The 18,670-nt window shown below is 44.6% G+C and overlaps 1 protein-coding gene across 1 annotated transcript in view; it reads left to right on the top strand.

The window, feature by feature from the left end:
- The window catches only part of ROR2 (receptor tyrosine kinase like orphan receptor 2), a 427,542-nt gene that overhangs the window by 296,146 nt on the left and 112,726 nt on the right, over positions 1-18,670 (top strand). The window contains exon 2 of the mRNA XM_029618794.1: positions 8,437-8,514. Within this exon, the coding sequence (XP_029474654.1) occupies positions 8,437-8,514 (78 nt within the window). The remainder of the gene's footprint in view (positions 1-8,436; positions 8,515-18,670) is intronic.

Raw genomic sequence — 18,670 nt, 5'->3', positions numbered from 1 at the left:
CAGTTCATGCTTGAAATGGAACTACACTCTAGTTATCCCACTCTCACTGGTGAGTATATTTTTAATCAGGATGAAGGTGCAAGAGCAAGAAGGGAAGTAAGCAGAATTAGGATGGACAGAGAAACACATTTTTTTAAATTGATTATTGGATAAGAACATAAGAAATTGCCATACTTGGTCAGACCAAGGGTCCATCAAGCCCAGCAAACTGTTTCCAAAATTGGCCAAACAAGGCTATAAGTACCAGGCAAGTATCCAAACACTAAGTAGATCCCATGCTACTGATGCCAGTAATAGCAGAGGCTTTTCCCTAAGGGGCGGATTTTAAAAGGGTTACGCGTGTAACTCTTTTAAATCCCTCCTGCGCGCGCTGAGCCTATTTTGCATAGGCCCGGCGACGTACACATGTCCCGGGGCTTGAAAAAAGGGGTGGGGAGTGGGTGGGCCAGGGCGGCGCGGGGGCGGGACCGAGGCCTCCAGCAGAGCAGCCATGCCGGGGGATCGTGCACCAGCACTCAGCTGGCATGCGCAAGCTATGCCCGTCCAGAGGCAGGCGTAAATAAAAAAAAAAATAAATAAAGGTAGGGGGATTTAGGTAGGGGTGAGGGGCGGGTTAGATAGGGGAAGGGAGCGGCTTTGGAGGGAACGGGGAAAGCCATCGGGGCTCCCCTAGGGCTCGGCACGCGCAAGGTGCACAATTGTGCACCCCCTTGCGTGCACCGACCCCAGATTTTATAACATGCGCGGCTGCGCACGCATGTTATAAAATCGGGCATAGATACGAAAATCTGGCCCTAAATCATCTTGATTAATAGCAGTTAATGGACTTGTCCTCCAAGAACTTATCCAAACCTTTTTTAAACCCAGCTACACTAACTTCACTAACCACATCCTCTGGCAACAAATTCCTGAGCTTAATTGTGGGTTCAGTGAAAAGAATTTTCTCCAGTTAGTTATAAATGTGCTACTTGCTAACTTCATGGAGTGCCCCCTAGTCCTTCTATTAACCGAAAGAGTAAATAACCGATTCACATCTACCCTTTCTAGAACTCTCATGATTTTAAATACCTCTATCATATCCTCCCCTCAGCTGCCTCTTCTCCATGCAGAACAGCCCTAACTTCTTTAGCCTTTCCTCATAGGGGAGCTGTTCCATTGTCTTTATCATTTTGCTCGCCCTTCTCTGTACCATCCCCAGTGCAGCTATATCTTTTTTGAGATGCGGTGAACAGAATTGTACACAGTACTCAAGGTGTGGTCTCGCCATGGAGCATGGAGCACCAGTCACAGAGGCATTAAGACATTTTCTGTTTTATTAACCATTTCCTTCCTAATAATTCCTAACATTCTGTTAGCTTTTCTGACTGCCGCAGCACACTGAGCCGATTATTTCAATGTATTATCCACTATGATGCCCACATTTTTTTCCTGGGTGGTAACTCCTAATATGGAACCTAACATCATGTATCTACATCATGGATTATTTTTCCCTATATGCAACTCCTTGCACTTGTCCACATTAAATTTAATCTGCCATTTGGATGCCCAATCTTCCAGTCTTGCAAGGTCCTCCTACAATTTATCACAATCTGCTCGTGATTTAACTACTCTGAATAATTTTGTATCATCTGCAAATTTGATTAACTCACTCGACATATTCCTTTCCAGATCATTTATAAATATATTGGAAAGCACCGGTCCAAGTACAGATCCCTGAGGCACTCCACTGTTTACCCTTTTCCACAGAGAAAATTGACCATTTAATTCTACTCTCTGTTTCCTGTCTTTTAACCAGTTTGGAATCCACAAAAGGACATCACCTCCTATCCCATGACTTTTTAGTTTTCTTAAAAGCCTATCATGAGGGACTTTGTCAAACACCTTCTGAAAATCCAAATAAATTACATCTACCGGTTCACCTTTCTCCACATGTTTACTAACCCCTTTAAAAAAATGAAGCAGATTTGTGAGGCAAGACTTCCCTTGGGTAAATCCATTCTGATTGTGGTCCATTAAACCATGTCTTGCTATATGCTCTGTGATTTTGATCTATAGAATAGTTTCCACTATTTTTCCCGGCACTGAGGTCAGGCTCACTGGTCTATAGTTTCCCAGATTGCCCCTGGAGCCCTTTTTAAATATTGAGGTTACATTGGCCACCCTCCAGTCTTCAGGTACAATGGATGATTTTAATGATAGGTTACAAATTTTAACTAATAGATCAGAAATTTCATGTTAGAGTTCCTTCAGAACCCTGGGATGCATACCATACCATATCCAGTCCAGGTGATTTGCTACTCTTTAGTTTATCCATCTGACGTACTACATCTTCCAGGTTCACAGTTATTTGGTTCAGTTCATCTGACTCAGCACCCTTGAAAACCATCTCCGGAACTGGTATCTCCCCAACATCTTCATTTGTAAACACAGAAGCAAAGAATTCATTTAGTATTTCTGCAATGGCCTTATCCTCCCTAAGAGTCCCTTTAACCCCTCGGTCATCTAATGGTCCAACCGACTCCCTCACAGGTTTCTTGCTTTGGATATATTTTAAAAAGTTTTTATTATGACTTTTTGCCTCTTCGCCAATTTCATTTCAAATTCTCTCGTCGCCTGTCTTATCAATGTTTTACACTTAACTTGACAATGCTAATGCTTTTTCCTATTTTCTAAAGATGGATCCTTTAAATTGTTTAAGGATGTTTTTTTGGCTAAAATAGCCTCTTTCACCTCACTTTTTTACTGTGCCGGTAATCATGTTGCCTTTCTTCCACCTTTCTTAATGCAAGGAATACATCTGGACTGAGCTTCTAAGATTGCATTTTTAAACAATGTCGATGCCTGTTGAAATCCTTTGCAACTGCACCTTTCAGTTAATTTCTATGTTCCTCATTTTATCAAAGTTTCCCTTTTGAAAGTTAGTGTTAGAGCTGTAGATTTACATATTGTACCCCTTCCAGTCATTAGTTCAAATTTGATCATCAGAAACATAGAAATGACGGCAGAAGAAGACCAAACGGCCCATCCAGTCTGCCCAGAAAGCTTTGCACTTTTTATTTTTTTTCTCATACTTCTGTTAGTCTTGGCTCTTAGTAACCTTTTGGTTCTATTTCCCTTCCACCCCCACCATTAATGTAGAGAGCAGTGTTGGAACTGCATCTAAGTGAATATCTAGCTTAATTAGTTAGGGGTAGTAACCGCCGCAATAAGCAAGCTACACCCATGCTTATTTGTTTACCCAGACTATGTAATTCAGTCCTTGTTGGTTGTTGTCTGTATATATATCCACTTTTCTTCATTCCCTCTGCCGTTCAAGCAGAGTGTTATGCTGGATATGCATTGAAAGTGAAGTATCAGACTTTCTCCCCTGCCGTTGAAGCAGAGAGCTATGCTGGATATGCATGAAGTATCGGACTTTCTCCCGTGCCGTTGAAGCAGAGAGCTATGCTAGATATGCATGAAGTATCGGTCTTTCTCCCCTGCCGTTGAAGCAGAGAGCTATGCTGGATATTCGTGAAGTATCGGTCTTTCTCCCCTGCCGTTGAAGCAGAGAGCTATGCTGGATATGCGTGAAGTATCGGTCTCTCTCCCCTGCCGCTGAAGCAGAGAGCTATGCTGGATATGCGTGAAGTATCAGTCTTTCTCCCCTACCGTTGAAGCAGAGAGCTATGCTGGATATGCGTGAAGTATCGGTCTTTTTCCCCTGCCGTTGAAGCAGAGAGCTATGCTGGATATGTATGGAAAGTGAAGTATCAGGCTTATTTGGTTTGGGGTAGTAACTGCTGTAACAAGCAAGCTACTCCCTGCTTTTTTGTGAATGCAAATCTTTTTCCACATTTCCTCTTGCCGTTGAAGCTTAGAGCATTGTTGGAGTCGCATTAACCGTGTATATGTTTATTGAATAAGGGTATTATCTCCAGGCAGTAGCCGTCATTCCCGCGAGCCATCCAGTCTTCATTCACGTCCTCTAGACTTTATGGATCCACAGGGGTAGATTTTCAAAGGGGTACGCGCGTAAGATACGCGCGTACCCCCCGAAAACCTACCCCAAACCCCCCGTGCGCACGCCGAGCAAGCCCTGGGACGCGCGTAAGTCCCGGGGCTTGCATGGAGCGGCGTGTCGAGGGGCATACCGGGAGTGACGCAGCGTTTTGAGGGCATGTCCGGAGTGACGCGGCGTTTCAGGGGTGGGTCCGGGGGCGTGGTTCTGGCCCGGGGGCGTGACAGCGGCCCCTTGACCAGCCCCCGGACTGGAACATGGAGCGCGGCAGCCGGCCCGGCACGCGAAAAGTTACGCCTGCTTGCAGCAGGCGTAAATTTCGGGATAGAGGTAGGGGGGAGGTTTAGATAGGGCCGGGGGAGGGGGGGTGGGTTAGGTAGGGGAAGGGAGGGGAAGGGAGGGTGGAGGGAACGGAGGCAGACTGGGCGGCTCGGCGCGCGCAGGCTGCCGATTTTGGGCAGCCTTGCGCGCGCCGACCCCGGATTTTAATGGATATGCGCGGCTACGCGCGTGTATTGAAATCCCGTGTACTCTTGTTTGCGCCTGGTGCGCGAACAAAAGTACGCGTGTGCGCAGATTTATAAAATCTGCCTCTAAGTGTTTATCCCACGCTCCTTTGAAGTCCTTCACAGTTCTGGTCTTCACCACTTCCTCTGGAAGGGCATTCCAGGCATCCACCACCCTCTCCGTGAAGAAATACTTCCTGACGTTGGTTCTGAGTCTTCCTCTCTGGAGTTTCAAATCGTGACCCCTGGTTCTGCTGATTTTTTTCCGACGGAAAAGGTTTGTCGTTGTCTTTGGATCATTAAAACCTTTCAAGTATCTGAAAGTCTGTATCATATCACCTCTGCTCCTTCTTTCCTCCAGGGTATACATATTTAGATTCTTCAATCTCTCCTCATAAGTCATTCGATGAAGACCCTCCACCTTTCTGGTCACCTTTCTCTGGACCGCCTCCATCTTGTCTCTGTCTCTTTGGAGATACGGTCTCCAGAACGGAACACAGTACTCCAGGTGAGGCCTCACCAAGGACCTGTACAAGGGTATAATCACTTCCCTTTTCTTACTCGATTTTCCTCTCTCTCAATTATCTCTGCACAGAACCGCCTCACTTATTGGTACACTCCTTCATTAGTAAGGGGAAACCAAAGATCCCCTACATAAGAGAGTGCAAGTGGAAAGATTATTTGAAGTGGATGAAATACCAGTTTTCCTGTGGTGTTGGATTTCTGGTTGAAGTATATAAAAACATATATAGTTATGATGCAGAAGGTACAGAGAAGAATGACCAAAATGATAAAGAGGATGGAACAGCTCCCCTATGAGGAAAGGCTAAAGAGGAAAGGGTTGTTCAACTTGGAGAAGAGATGGCTGAGGGGGGATATGATAGAGGTCTTTAAGATCATGAGAGGTCTTGAACGGGTAAATGTGAATTCGTTATTTACTCTTTCGGATACTAGGACTAGGGGGCACTCCATGAAGTGAACAAGTCACACATTTAAAACTAATCGGAGAAAATTCTTTTTCACTCAACGCACGATTAAGCTCTGGAATTTGTTGCCAGAGGATGTGGTTAGTACAGTTAGTGTAGCTGGGTTCAAAAAAGGTTTGGATAAGTTCTTGGAGGAGAAGTCCATTAACAGCTATTAATCAAGTTGACTTAGGGAATAGCCACTGCTATTAATTGCATCACTAGCATGGGATCTACTTAGTGTTTGGGTACTTGCGTACTTACTTGCCAGGTACTTGTAGCCTGGATTGGCCACTGTTGGAAACAGGATGCTGGACTGACTCAGTTTGGCAATTTCTTATGTTTTTATGTTCTTATGTTCTCTGAAGTCATTCGGATTTTACACCAGTTTGCAGGGTCCCAAGAGTCTCTCCGAACACTCTGAATTAGCTATTCCCTCAGACTCCATCTATCCATCTCAGGCACTGAAAGGATAGAATTGCCTTTTATAAGACCTTGGTTCTGCCCTCTGATCTCCAATCTAGAGAGAGAAGCATTTAAAACATTTTCCTTATCATTTGGACCTCTGCTGCTTTTCTGTTTTAGGACAGAGTGTTAAGTACTCTCCAGTGATACCTTCTGGGTCTCGGTTGATGCTCCCTGTTCCACAGTTTCCCTGTTAAAATGTTCTCCCATTTAAATGAATGGGGGACCTGCATATGTAGGAGATTTAGAAGCTCCAACTCTGTGTTAATTCTTCTGTCGGACTTCCCAAGCTATCTGAGATGCTATAAAATTAGTGCTGATTCTCATCCTTGAAATTGTTGGATACAGGATACTGGCAGAATGCACAAAATGTACACCTTGACAACTGGTGCTTTGCATTGGAAGCAGAAAGGCAGATTGATTGAGCCCTTTAAAAAATAAATAAATAAATACATGAAGGACGCAGTTAAGAAGGGAGGAAACAGCAGTCAGGCTTGTGTGTACACACTCCAATGGCCCCTGCTTTTCCAAGTGTTTGGAGACTTTCAGCTTCAAAGAGTCCCTACCAGGCCGTCTCCCAATGAGCCGTCTCCTTCCAGGCCGTCTCCCAATGAGCAATACACAGGGTCCCTTTTTTTTTAGAAAACAACAAGGGAAATGAACATTCATTTTGATCCATGAGAGTTGGGGATAAAAGTATTTTGTAGACATAATGCCTAAAGGGCAACGGGATGCTAGGCAAAACCATTATCAGAACATGTTGAAATGAGCCCTTGCCTTGTTTTCACTGTAGCCCAAACTGAGTCTTAAACATGGAAATGTAGTTGTCTGTTTACGAACCCCTCATAATTCTGCCTTGGAACATACAGAATGGGTGATCTGTCAAAATGATGAATGAGTTAAAGCAGCAGTGCATGCAGAAAATTCCAAAAAGATGCACATTTGCTATTGAGGGTGTTCCGTGTACATATCTCAGAATTCCTGGTTCTTTTATCTTATTCTGGATTGAGTGAAGATAAATTCCTATTGGACAAGGAAATAGAATCTAAGGTTGTCTTTCTCTCTCTCTCTCTCTCTCTCTCTCTGTCTTAATTTCCTGCACTGTGATTCTGTTAAAACACTTGCCGAAGGGTATGACAATATCACGGAGGCAGAAGAAGACAGAAGATGACACAGACTACTAACTTATATAAATATACTTAACACACTACAGGTTTTAACTTTTCAAAATGTGTAACACTTAAGATTTTGGCATGCCAGATGTTTGCCTTTTCGCATTAAACTTCAAAGCCATAAGAAATTCTGTAACAAAGTGCTCTTGCCATGAGCAAAGGAATGAGCATGACTTCAGTAATTAAAAACAAGAAACAAAACAAAACAGATTTTGCTCTATATGTTTGGGTTTTTTTTAAAAATACCTTAAAGGACATAACTAAAACCACAAGATTTAACATCTAAAAGATTGTAATATAATTCCTTGGTGTGATAGCATTAACTCAGACACAACGGTGAATTTTCAAAGGGTTGCACATGTACAAATTAGCAGATGTGTGCACAGATAGCACATATTTGCGTAAATTCTATTTTATAAACCTCTAAATACACTTGCAAGTAATGGTGCACGAATACATTTGCTCATATAAAAAGGGGGTAGGCCGGGGCGTTCTGGGCCAGGACCAACATTTATATGTAGAAGTTGCTATTTTATAACCTGTGAAAACGATGCACGTATGTGTGTTACCTGCATATATTTACACCTAATAATTATCTGGTGTAAGTGGGAATAAAATTCTTTAGAGACAAATACTGACTGGCTGAGGGGTCTGAGTAAATTGGGGGGGTGTTCAGGCCGAAGAACCAGAAAGGTATCGATAACCTAGAGATAGACCGGGCAAACTGGTGGACTAATTTATAAAGCTGGTAATTTCCTTCATGAGCACATCTTACAAAATTTGATGACTTACACGCATAAAAGCCAACAGGTGCTAAGGAAAAGACGGGAGTTAAATCTCCATGTGTAAATAATTAAAATTAGGAGCACAAATACTCATGTATAGGAGATTTATACCACTTATCCGGATAAATTTTGACTTCTCTAGATAAGTGGTGGCTTTGCTGCCCTTTAGCCAGATAAGTCTGAAAAACGCTACTCGTCCAGCTATGTAATACAGCCAGATAAGTATTAAAACACTACTTATCCAAAAGGTTTTTTTTAATAAAATAAATGTTTGAAATACATGCTTGCGAATCTTTGAGACACGCAAGCATGTTGGGTAGATTTAAGCATATTTTATATAGTATGCGCACATTTGCATGACTGCGCATGCATAAAAGGGCACATGCATGCACGTTTTAAAATTATCTGCTTACTATACTTTATTGTACTTGTGGTATAATTACGTAACCTTCTTTAAGAATTAATTTTGCTCCTGCTGTGAAGAATTCAGTGAACTTGAAAACCTGATCTATTTTGATAGATTATAAATATTTCTTCTTCTAGGTGAAATGGAATTACCAGATTCCAGAGATCCTTTGGGGCAAGCAGATGGCCATGACAGACTTCTTCCAACACCTCAAGGTAAAAAAAGCAAGTACACCTCCATAGCTGTCAATGTTTCATGAAGGATACTTCAGAGGATGGTACTGGACCAATAATATTTTTCCATACATAAATGTTACTGTACATGTGCATCTGGTGCTTGGTCGTCTCTCTTCTTGCGATGTCCAGCATTCTGTTTCTTACAGGGGAGATCTTGTACTTCTTGAGTGTTCACGCCATAACTAGAAGTTGCCTGTCTGGGTTTCCCTATGGCACTATTGGTGGTCGTCTTAACTTGTACTGTAGCAAGCAACATAGTAGATGTTAGAAGATAAGAACCTTTGGATCACCTAGTCTCACTTAGAGAGGGAGGGGGTGTTATTTTTTAAATTGCTTTGAAGAGCAGAGCTAAAAATTAAAAAAAAAATCACATTTTTTCAGTGAGAGCAAACTTTGATGGCAGCAGTAGAACACCTGTGAAACAGAACAACAGTAACCAATAAGTGCTGTCCAATAAAACACTTTTGCTTGTTTGTGAGAAGCTGCTCCTTTTTTAAATGCTTGACTAGTCCCCTGCTTTCTTTATCAAAAACCTGATAAATTGTCAAACCAACCTGTAAATGACTGTGTTGCTTATTGATTGGAGAATTATTTGGTGTCCATTTTAGCTAAAATGTTTTATCCACAAAATGCTTAGAAAGTCAAACCTAGCTGTTTCTGTTTTTCTGCTTGTTGCAGTTCACATTTTCTATTTTCCTAGCGTGTAGCCAGATGGACTCAGGATTAGTGGGTATTGTGCTCTTCTGCTAGCAGATGAGAGACGGAGTCAGATTTCAAAGCTGACGTCATACCCCTGCAGTAACCTCAGCTCTTCAGTATCTCTCCGTCTCTTAACAGATGCGGACACTATCCCACACACTAGAATAGTGTTAAGAATTACAGCAAAGAAGAAACAAAATTTACCTTAAAGAAGATCGAGCCCCGCTCTCCTGTGGTAATAACTAAGGGACCCTCCCACAGTAGAGAATTCCTGAGGTGATCTCCGATTAGGGATGTGCAATCGTTTTACCGAATTAGGCAATGTCAACGAAATTGCCTAATTCGGAATGCTTTGGGAAAACCAAAAAATGATTGAATTTTTTCCGAAATTTTGGAAAAAATTCATTTTTGAGTTAGTGCGCTCTAACAGGAGTTTGTGCACGCTAACTCCCGATAGTGTGCACTAACTCTGCCAGATTAGTGCACTCCTGATAGTGCGCAATAACCCGAAAATCAGGGCCCCCGGAAAAAAAAAAACCCGAACCGCGGGAAAAATGAAATTCCCGCGGGGAGGCCCCAAAACGAAGCCTGACATGAAATTTTTACCTGAAGCACATCTCTATCTCCGATATCCCTCAGAGGTGTGCCTTGGTCCGGTAGCTGGTTTTTGGCATGGACTTAGCCCCCAGTGTGGCTGAAAGGCAGCGGGTGCAGAAACGAGCACGGCGGTGAAGGTAATTCCCTCTCCCCCCGCAGCTGGAGACCGTCCAGCACACGATCGGTAAGCGCTGAGACCAGGTAAGAAAAAAGCTTTAAATTCAGGTCTCTGGTCTCCAGAGCTCGGATTGCCTACCAAATTCTTCTCCGGTGAGGTTAAAACGGAGCACGTGTTGAGCAACCTTGGTTGGGCTAGGTCCTGATCCGGTGCAAGGGTCCACACATGTGGAGACCCTCGGGGAGCGCCATCTTACATGTAGGGGTCGTCGGCGCCATCTTCCCTTCTCGATCGGCGGTACGCGTGGGGCAGGCCGGGAGGCCGATGCTCCTAACTTGCGCGCGTCCAATACAGACACGTAGACAGCTGCGCGCACAGCTACGCGCACAATGACACGCATAACTGAGCACACCCGACGTGCAAACTACACACACAGCCACGTTAGCAACTGCACGTGCGCAAACACAAGAAGACCAGAAGGCACTCTCTTTGCACAGCCTGCCACATAAGAACTGCGCAGAATGAGTTGGAGTCCTGTCTGTGTCAACATTGCGAAGAAGCCCAGGGGGAACCAAAGCCTGGTCCCTTACTGTTGGGAGATGGTTCCGGAACTACCGACGATAGCTCCCCGGATCTATGCATCTCCGAGATGGCTTCCTCTCAGGAGGACACCTCTGGGGCCCCTACTCCGACTCCCCCTGGGATTAACATGGACCCAGGGACCTTCTCCTGGTTGGAATTTTTCCAAGAGCTGCAAGTCTTCATTCAGGTGCAATCAGCCCCGGCTGTGCCCCAGGCTCAACCCCTGCCAGAAGCACAAGATCCTCCTGGCCCGGCTCAGATGCCTCGAGACATGCCTCGCCTAACCAAGAACTTCCCTGACAGGGACCCAGACACCTCAGATGATGAGGGTGACTCCCTGGAAGAAGAAGAAATCCCTCCAGGAATGGAACCATACTGAACCATGCTTCACTTCTTCCTCAAGGACAAATTACCAGCCCTTGTTTCCCAGACTCTGAAGACACTGGGTATTCCAGGCACGGACCCTATGGCGGAACCAAAGAAGAACCCCATCTTGGTGTCCCTTCGTAAAGCCTTATTTATTTATTTATTTATTTATTTATTTATTTAAGGTTTTTTTATACCGGCATTCATGAACTCGTTCACATCATGTCGGTTTACAGAAAACAGGGGTTTGGATAATACAACCAAAAAACATAAATAACGTGATGAAGAGAAGCAGTTACAATTAACAAGGGCTAATGAACTGGGAATGTAAGAAATAGAAAGAGATAGAGGAGAATAATTATGTACAAAAGTTCAATATAAATATGGTGTCTCATATGTACAGTCTCTGAGTAGAGAGTTTGTTTATGGTGCATATTAGGTAGAGTTCGAGAAGGCTTGCCTTCTCGAACTCTACCTAATATGCACCTTATGTTACTTTCCAATGATGGAAGCCATCCAGGAGCTGATTGACCTAGAGTGGGATGCCCCGGAGGCCAGCTTCAAAGGGGTTCGGGCCTTGGAAGCCCTATTCCCTCTAGAACCAGCGACCAAGGAACGCCTGCATTTCATGAAAGTGGACGCTATGGTCTGTGCCGTCTCAAAGTGAACGACGATTCCCGTTGAGGGAGGGGCTGCATTGAAGGATACTCAGGACAATGATTGTAATCCATCCTTAAGCAGGCCTTCGACGCAACAGCAATGACACTGCAGATTGCTTCCTGGTGCGCACTGGTGGCACGTTCCTATTTGCTCTTCTCGAGAGAGGCAAATAACTCCGGAACGTATACCGGTGAGTCGATGGAACCTGCAGCAGCCTTCCTAACGGACGCAAGCTCAGTCCTGGTGTGTACCTCAGCCAGGGACGTTGCCTCAGTAGTGGCAGCCAGAAGACCACTATGGCTTCGGAATTGGTCTGCGGACACGACATCTAAAATAAATCTCACAAGAATGCCCTTTAAAGGATCACTCTTGATTGGAAGCGAATGGGAGAATTTAGGCAGCAAATGGCGCGAATCCCCAGTGCCTCGGCTACCGGAAGATAGGAGTAAAAGATCTCAGCGTCCCTCCCCCAGAAGAACCAAGGGCAGAGGATTGCAGTGCTTTAGACCCTACAGGAACTCACAGTTCCAGGCACCTTGTCCCTCCGGAAGGTCCCAGCCCTTTCGGAACTGACAGACCAAGAGGGGAGCAGGCCCAGGGGCAGGCTCCAGCCGTGCTCCACAACGAGAATGGGCTGACCCATCCACAGGAAGAGGAGATAAGGAGTCGACTTGCCCTCTTCTACCAAAGATGGGTCGAGATAACGTCGGACAAATGGGTACTAAACATCATTTTAGAAGGTTACTCTCTGGAGTTCCGCAGCATCCCTCGAGACAAATTTATGATGTCACCCTGCCACTCCCACACCAAGAGACTGGCAGTAGAAAACAGTCTAACAAGACTACTCAGCCTGAAGGCAATAACTCTGGTTCCCACATCCCAACAAAATACGGGGTGCTAGTCCATCTATTTTATCATTCCCAAGAAGGAAGGATCATTCCGGCCCATCTTGGATCTCAAGAACATCAACTGTCATCTGCGGGTACTACACTTCTGCATGGAAACTCTTCTCTCTGAAATAATGGCAGTACAACCGAGAGAGTTCCTAACCTCCCTGGACCTTTCCAAAACCTACCTTCAAATCCCAGTCCATCAGGATCACCAGCACTTCTTGTGCTTTGCGATACTGGGTCAACATTACCAGTTCCAAGCGCTATCCTTTTGCCTAGCAACCACCCCCAGAACCTTCACCAAAATCATGGTGGTCGTGGCGGCAACACTGAGGAAGGAAGGAATCCTGGTACACCCTTACCTGGACGAGTGGCTGATCAGGGCAAAGTCAGGGAAGAGAGCCGGCAGGTGACCAGCAGAGTCAAGAGCCTACTACAGGAACTCGGGTTGTGAACATGGGCATGAGCAGTCTGAAGCCCTCTCAATCGCTAGAGTACCTGGGGGCCCATTTTGACACCAAACAGAACAAAGTCTTCCTCCCTCCTCTGAGGAGAAAGAAACTGATGGAACAATTACGACGATTGATGACCAATGCACGCCCCAAGATATCTTCAAGTCCTCAGCCTCATGGCATCAACCCTAGAGGTCATCCCATGGGCAAAGGCCAATATGTGACCGCTCCAGCGCTCCTTACTGTTATAATGAAACCCACTGTTCCAGGACTTCTCAATTTGCCTCCAACTACCAGCAGAGGTATGTTGTCAGTTCCAGTAGTGGCTACAGGAAGACCACCCAAGCAGAGAGAGTAAGCCTATCCCAACCAAACTAGACCTTGCTCACCATGGATGTGAGCCTGCGAGGGTGGGGAGCCCACTGTCAGGAACTGATGGACCAGGGACAATGGAACAAGGAAGAGACGGAATGGAACATAAACCACCTAGAAGCTCGAGCCGTCAGACTAGCGTGCCTGTGTTTCAGCCAGATACTCCGAGGCAAAGCAATTCGAGTAATGTTGAACAACGCAACAACAGTTGCTTACATCAACCGCCAAGGAGGAACCAGAAGCCAGCAGTTATCTCTGGAGATAAACCCTCTCATGGCATGAGCGGAGATAAACCTACAAGGGATCTCGGCCTCCCACATCGCAGGAAAAGACAACATCTCAGCAGACATCCTCCGCAGAGAGAGCCTGGACCAGAAGAATGGACGCTGTCGACCATAGCCTTCCAACTGATAGTAAATCGCTGGGGCCTTCCAGCCATGAATCTACTGGTCACCGTCTCAGTGCCCAAGTCCCCAGGTTCTTCAGCCACAGACGAGAGCCACACTCCCAAGGAATTGACGCTCTCATCTAGACTTGGCCAGAGGAAGACTTACTGTACGCCTTCCCCCCATGGCCACTACTGAGCAAGATAGGACATCACAGGGGACTAGTTCTACTAGTGGCCACGGATTGGCCAAGACGACCATGGTACGCAGACATGCAAAGACTCCTTGCAGGGAGCCTTCTGTGCCTACCTCCACACAGGGACCTTCTCCACAGGGCCTGATTCTCCATGAAGATCCAACTCTATTCTCTCTTACGGTCTGGCCCTTGAGAGGACTCGCCTGAAGAAGCGCGGTTACTCAAAGGCCATGATTGACACTCTGCTTCGAGCACACAAGTTCTCCACATCCCTGTCATATATACGGATCTGGAGAGTATTCGAAGCCTGGTGTAAAGACCGCGGGATACTCCCATGGACAGCCGAGATTCCCATGATTCTGGAGTTCCTACAGGATGGTATGAAGAAGGGATTGTCACTTAACTCCCTCAAGGTCCAAGTAGCTGCACTGGCCTGCTTCAGAGCCAAAGTGGATGGTATCCGGCTATCAACCCACCTGGATTTGTCCCGCTTCCTGAAAGGGGTTAAAGAACTCCGACTGCCCCTAAAGTGGCCAGTACTTCTATGGAATCTCAATCTAGAATTAGACTTCCTAGTTGAGGATTCCTTCAGACCAACACGAGGTCTGCCTCTACGCATCCTAACATTGAAGACGGTATTCCTGGAGGCAATATGTTCAGCTCATCGCATCTCCGAACTACTGGCACTATCCTGTCGGGAACCTTTCTTTAGGTTCACGCCTGGAACCATACAACTGCGTACTGTCCCCTCCTTCCTACCAAAAGTGGTTTCCAAGTTTCACTGGAACCAAACTGTCTCACTACCATCTCCAGACGAACATAAGGACTTGGAAGACTCATGCCTTTTTAGCCATCTAAATGTCGGCAGACTCCTAGTGCAGTACCTGGAAAGAACGGAACCAGTGCGCAAAATGGATCGCTTGTTCGTTCTTCACAGCGGGAAGAAACAAGGAGAAGCGGCCTTGCGGGTGACCATAGCAAGGCAGCCTACATAGAGGCATGGAAGCCCTTACCACTACAGGTTAAGGCTCATTCTACGAGGGCACAGGCAGTTTCTTGGGCAGAAACCAAGCTACTGTCACCCGCTGAGATCTGTCAGGCAGCAATGTGGTTCTCCATACACACCTTCTCCAGGTTCTACCGCCTGGATGTTCAAGCTCGAGAAGATGCAGCCTTCAGAAGGGCAGTACTAAGTGTGCCACGGGCAGCCTCCCGTCCTGTCCGGGAGTAGCTTTTCTACATCCCACTGGTCCTGAGTCCATCTGGCTACATGCTAGGAAATGGAGAAATTACTTACCTGATAATTTCGTTTTTCTTAGTGTAGACAGATGGACTCAGCAACCCACCTACAGCTGCCACAGAAAAGGAGAACCTCAGATAGCATACCTCAAGACTAAGCAAATACGGGTAAGCTGCGGCCTATCCCTAGTTCAAGACACCCACAGTTTGTCTGGTGTCAGCGTTAATTGGTTGAGTGCCCTGGCGGTCTCCAGTTTGGAAATTAGTTGAACCAGTTCAAGTTTTAATCAAGTTTAATCAAGTTATTTAAGCAAAGATATATCCACAATGGCTTTTCGAAGAGAATACTGAAGAGCTGAGGTTACTGCAGGGGTATATCTAGAGTGACGTCAGCTTTGAAATCTGACTCAGTCTCACATCTGCTAGCAGAAGAGCACAATACCCACTGGTCCTGAGTCCATCTGGCTACACTAAAGAAAACAAAATTATCAGGTAAGTAATTTCTCCATTAAAATAAATAAAATGCTAAGAGGAAATACACATTTTGTAGGGGGAAGGGATGTGTGAGATTTTAGGTTCGAATGAGCTATGTTCTGCCTGGTGGGTTTGGTTGGTCCATTGGATCTTGGGCACTTATTCTTGTAACAAGAGTGTGTATATGTGAAAGGATGTACATCCTCCATCTCCCATCCTCAAAATCAAATGTAAACCTTCCTTACAGAACAAACTAAAACAAGAGGTTAAAAGGCTGTTTGCTCTTTTGCTTACCTCTTTGTCTGAGGAAAATGCACTTAGTGGGAGTTTATCAGACCCTATAAAAAGGACTGCCTGTGTTTTAGTTCATTTACTCTGGAAGTATAAACATGTGGACCATCGTATATTTTTGCTTCAATAAAATGTCATTCTCATAAACTTGTGTAAAGGTAGTATTTTCAGCTCAGAACAGCTGCTTTAACTTTCTTTTTTCTCCTTGAATATGTTAAGGGCATTGGTAAACTCAAGTAGATAAGGTCAGTAAGAAAGCAATGAGACTTCTGAAACAACATTGCTTGTGTTGTGGTTAAAAATATATATATGGACAATGGTGCGTCTATTTCCTTAAAAAAAAAAATCTTTTTATTCCGAGATTCTTGTATTTTCAAATGAATATTCTGTTTGTGCAGTGATTCTTACACTTTGGTGACTTAGAGGCCTATTTCGCAAATTGTGTTAAATACACGTGTTAATGCATGAGCGTCAGGCACAGAGCTCAACTAATCCACTATGCACTAAAGGACATAAAGACATAATTCAGTCTTTGTGTTAATGCGCACAAACACATTAACACGCAATGCATTGTATTTACACGAACTGGCTAGCATCATTTTGCATACTAATCAGCTCATATTGATTGCCAAATTCCATGTTAATTGAAACAATGTGTTACCGCTAATGCCACTTTAGCCTGCGTTCCGTGCCGGAGCAGGCGTTTAACATGCATTGTTAAATAGTTTACATACTCTTCTGGGAGGAACAGAGTCTGAAAATGGTCCTGTCAGTGGAAGGTTTAGCTTCTGCGCCGTGTCCCCTCAGCATTCAGTTACTCTTTCCTTCTCTCTTTCCTCTGTAGCTTATTATTTGGATAAAAAATTGCTGAGGATTACCAGCTTTAACTGACTATACAAGACATGTTTGTATACTTTACCGTATGCCTCCAGTCTGCTATTTTGTTGTGTCTGGATTTATTTGGGTGTAGACGTAAAATAAATAAATAAATAAAGTGACTTCGGAATTTTTTAATGATGCTTTTCGCTCCCTTTTTGTTGAAACCAGGTTCAGAGAGGTGCTGCAGTTACCGCTGGTGTTTCAGAAGGTGTTTGTAGCTCTCTGCATAACTACAAACCCTGAGCTCGGGCCTGGCCTGTGGTTTCAGCCTTAGGCAGCAATTAGTCGGGTGTGTTTTCCAGAATCAATTTGTTTTTCCTCTGGAAGTAGGTTTCGTGTTTATTTACACAAGGACATGGTTACCATTCGTACCACTTGTGGAGGTTTTTTCTTTCTTCCTTTTTTTTTTAAGAGCTGCATGTCTGTTGAGCTGACCCGAAGTCGGCTAGTTTGCAGGGCTCCTCTGTGAATAAGCACCACTAAAGCACAACACTAGCACAGCTCTCATTTGGTTTTCCTCTTACAGGAATCGGGAGCACGTTCCATTTATGCTTCAAACACTTACTCCAAGACATTTTAAACTGGAACAACATGCACTTCAACCTAACATAAGGGGAAAGGATGATGGCTGAATGCACCGTGCTCCCAGGTGAGGGTTCTGCAATTGCAGGCAGGCCTGGCTTGGCACATCTCCTTCATCAGATCCTCTGAGCTGTATAATCAGCCATGTACAGAGAGCTGTTGTGCTCAGGGCTGACTCTAGGGGATGGCACCCTCCCTCCTCCAGGAATTATCTCACCTTTCTGCCTCCTTCTCCCCTTCCTCACAGAAGTTTCTCCTCCCACCCTCAAGACTTTCTCTTCCCTCTCCAGATATCTGCCCCTTCAACTCCTCCCTCTAGTCATTCTCCCTTCTCTGTCCCTCATCCGGTCTTCCTCCCCTCTTCTCCTTCTCCTACCTTTCCTCCCTCCATGCATTCTCTCTACTTCTAAATCCCTCCCTTTAGGCTCTATCTTCTACTCCCCCCCCCCCTTATCCCTCTTTCCCCACCTCTCCCTCCCTCCTTGCCTCCTGGCTGTCTCTCCCTCTTCTCTTGCATATATATCTTTACTTATTCCCACCCTACAACTGACACATTTACAACAAAAATGCTACAAAATAAAAATAGAATAACTTTTTTTTTTTTTAAATTTTAAATTTTTGAATTTCACATAATTACATGTAATTTCTTCTATATAGAAAACATTACATAATCCTTCCTATAATCACATCTTTACTTAGTTCAACATAACAATTTGAAACAAAATTCTTTACAAAGGATTATGCTCCTAAATATAAGAATTTGGGGGCTTGAAAATTCTAAGCGAAAGCAACATACGTTCAAATATAGGTATATGATAGTGGAGTTTTGCTCTTAACTAATAGTCGATCCGTCTCTGGGAGAAGTTTGTGAGTGTCCTAGCAGAAACTCCTTCAGTTGGTCTGGCTCGAAAAATACATAATTATTATTTAAATATCGAATACAACATTTAGAAGGATATGTTAGTATATATCGGGCACCCAAACTGAGGACCCTTTCTCTCATTGCCAAGAACTCTTTTCTTCGCAGCTGTGTTTTTAAAATTATATCAGGGTATATCCAGATTCGGGCGCCGTAGAAGGAGGCTGATCTATTTCTCAGGAATAATTTCAAAACATGGTTTCGTTCAGAAATGAAGGCAAATGTTACCCATATCGCCTTCCTATTTTTAATTTCTGTATCGTCTGATAATTCTAGCAAGTCAGTAATGTTCATAGAAGAAACAGGCCTCTCTTCAGCTTCAGAGCCCGGCTGAGGAAGGTAGTATGCCTTCCAAACTGGCAACGCTGTATCAGGTATTTTCAAGATCTCTTTCATATACGTTTTAAACAATCCCATTGGAGCTATCATACGT

The sequence above is a fragment of the Rhinatrema bivittatum genome, chromosome 1 (assembly GCF_901001135.1).
Source record: "Rhinatrema bivittatum chromosome 1, aRhiBiv1.1, whole genome shotgun sequence".
Lineage (NCBI taxonomy): Eukaryota > Metazoa > Chordata > Amphibia > Gymnophiona > Rhinatrematidae > Rhinatrema > Rhinatrema bivittatum.
This window is presented reverse-complemented; position numbering and strand designations above follow the sequence as displayed.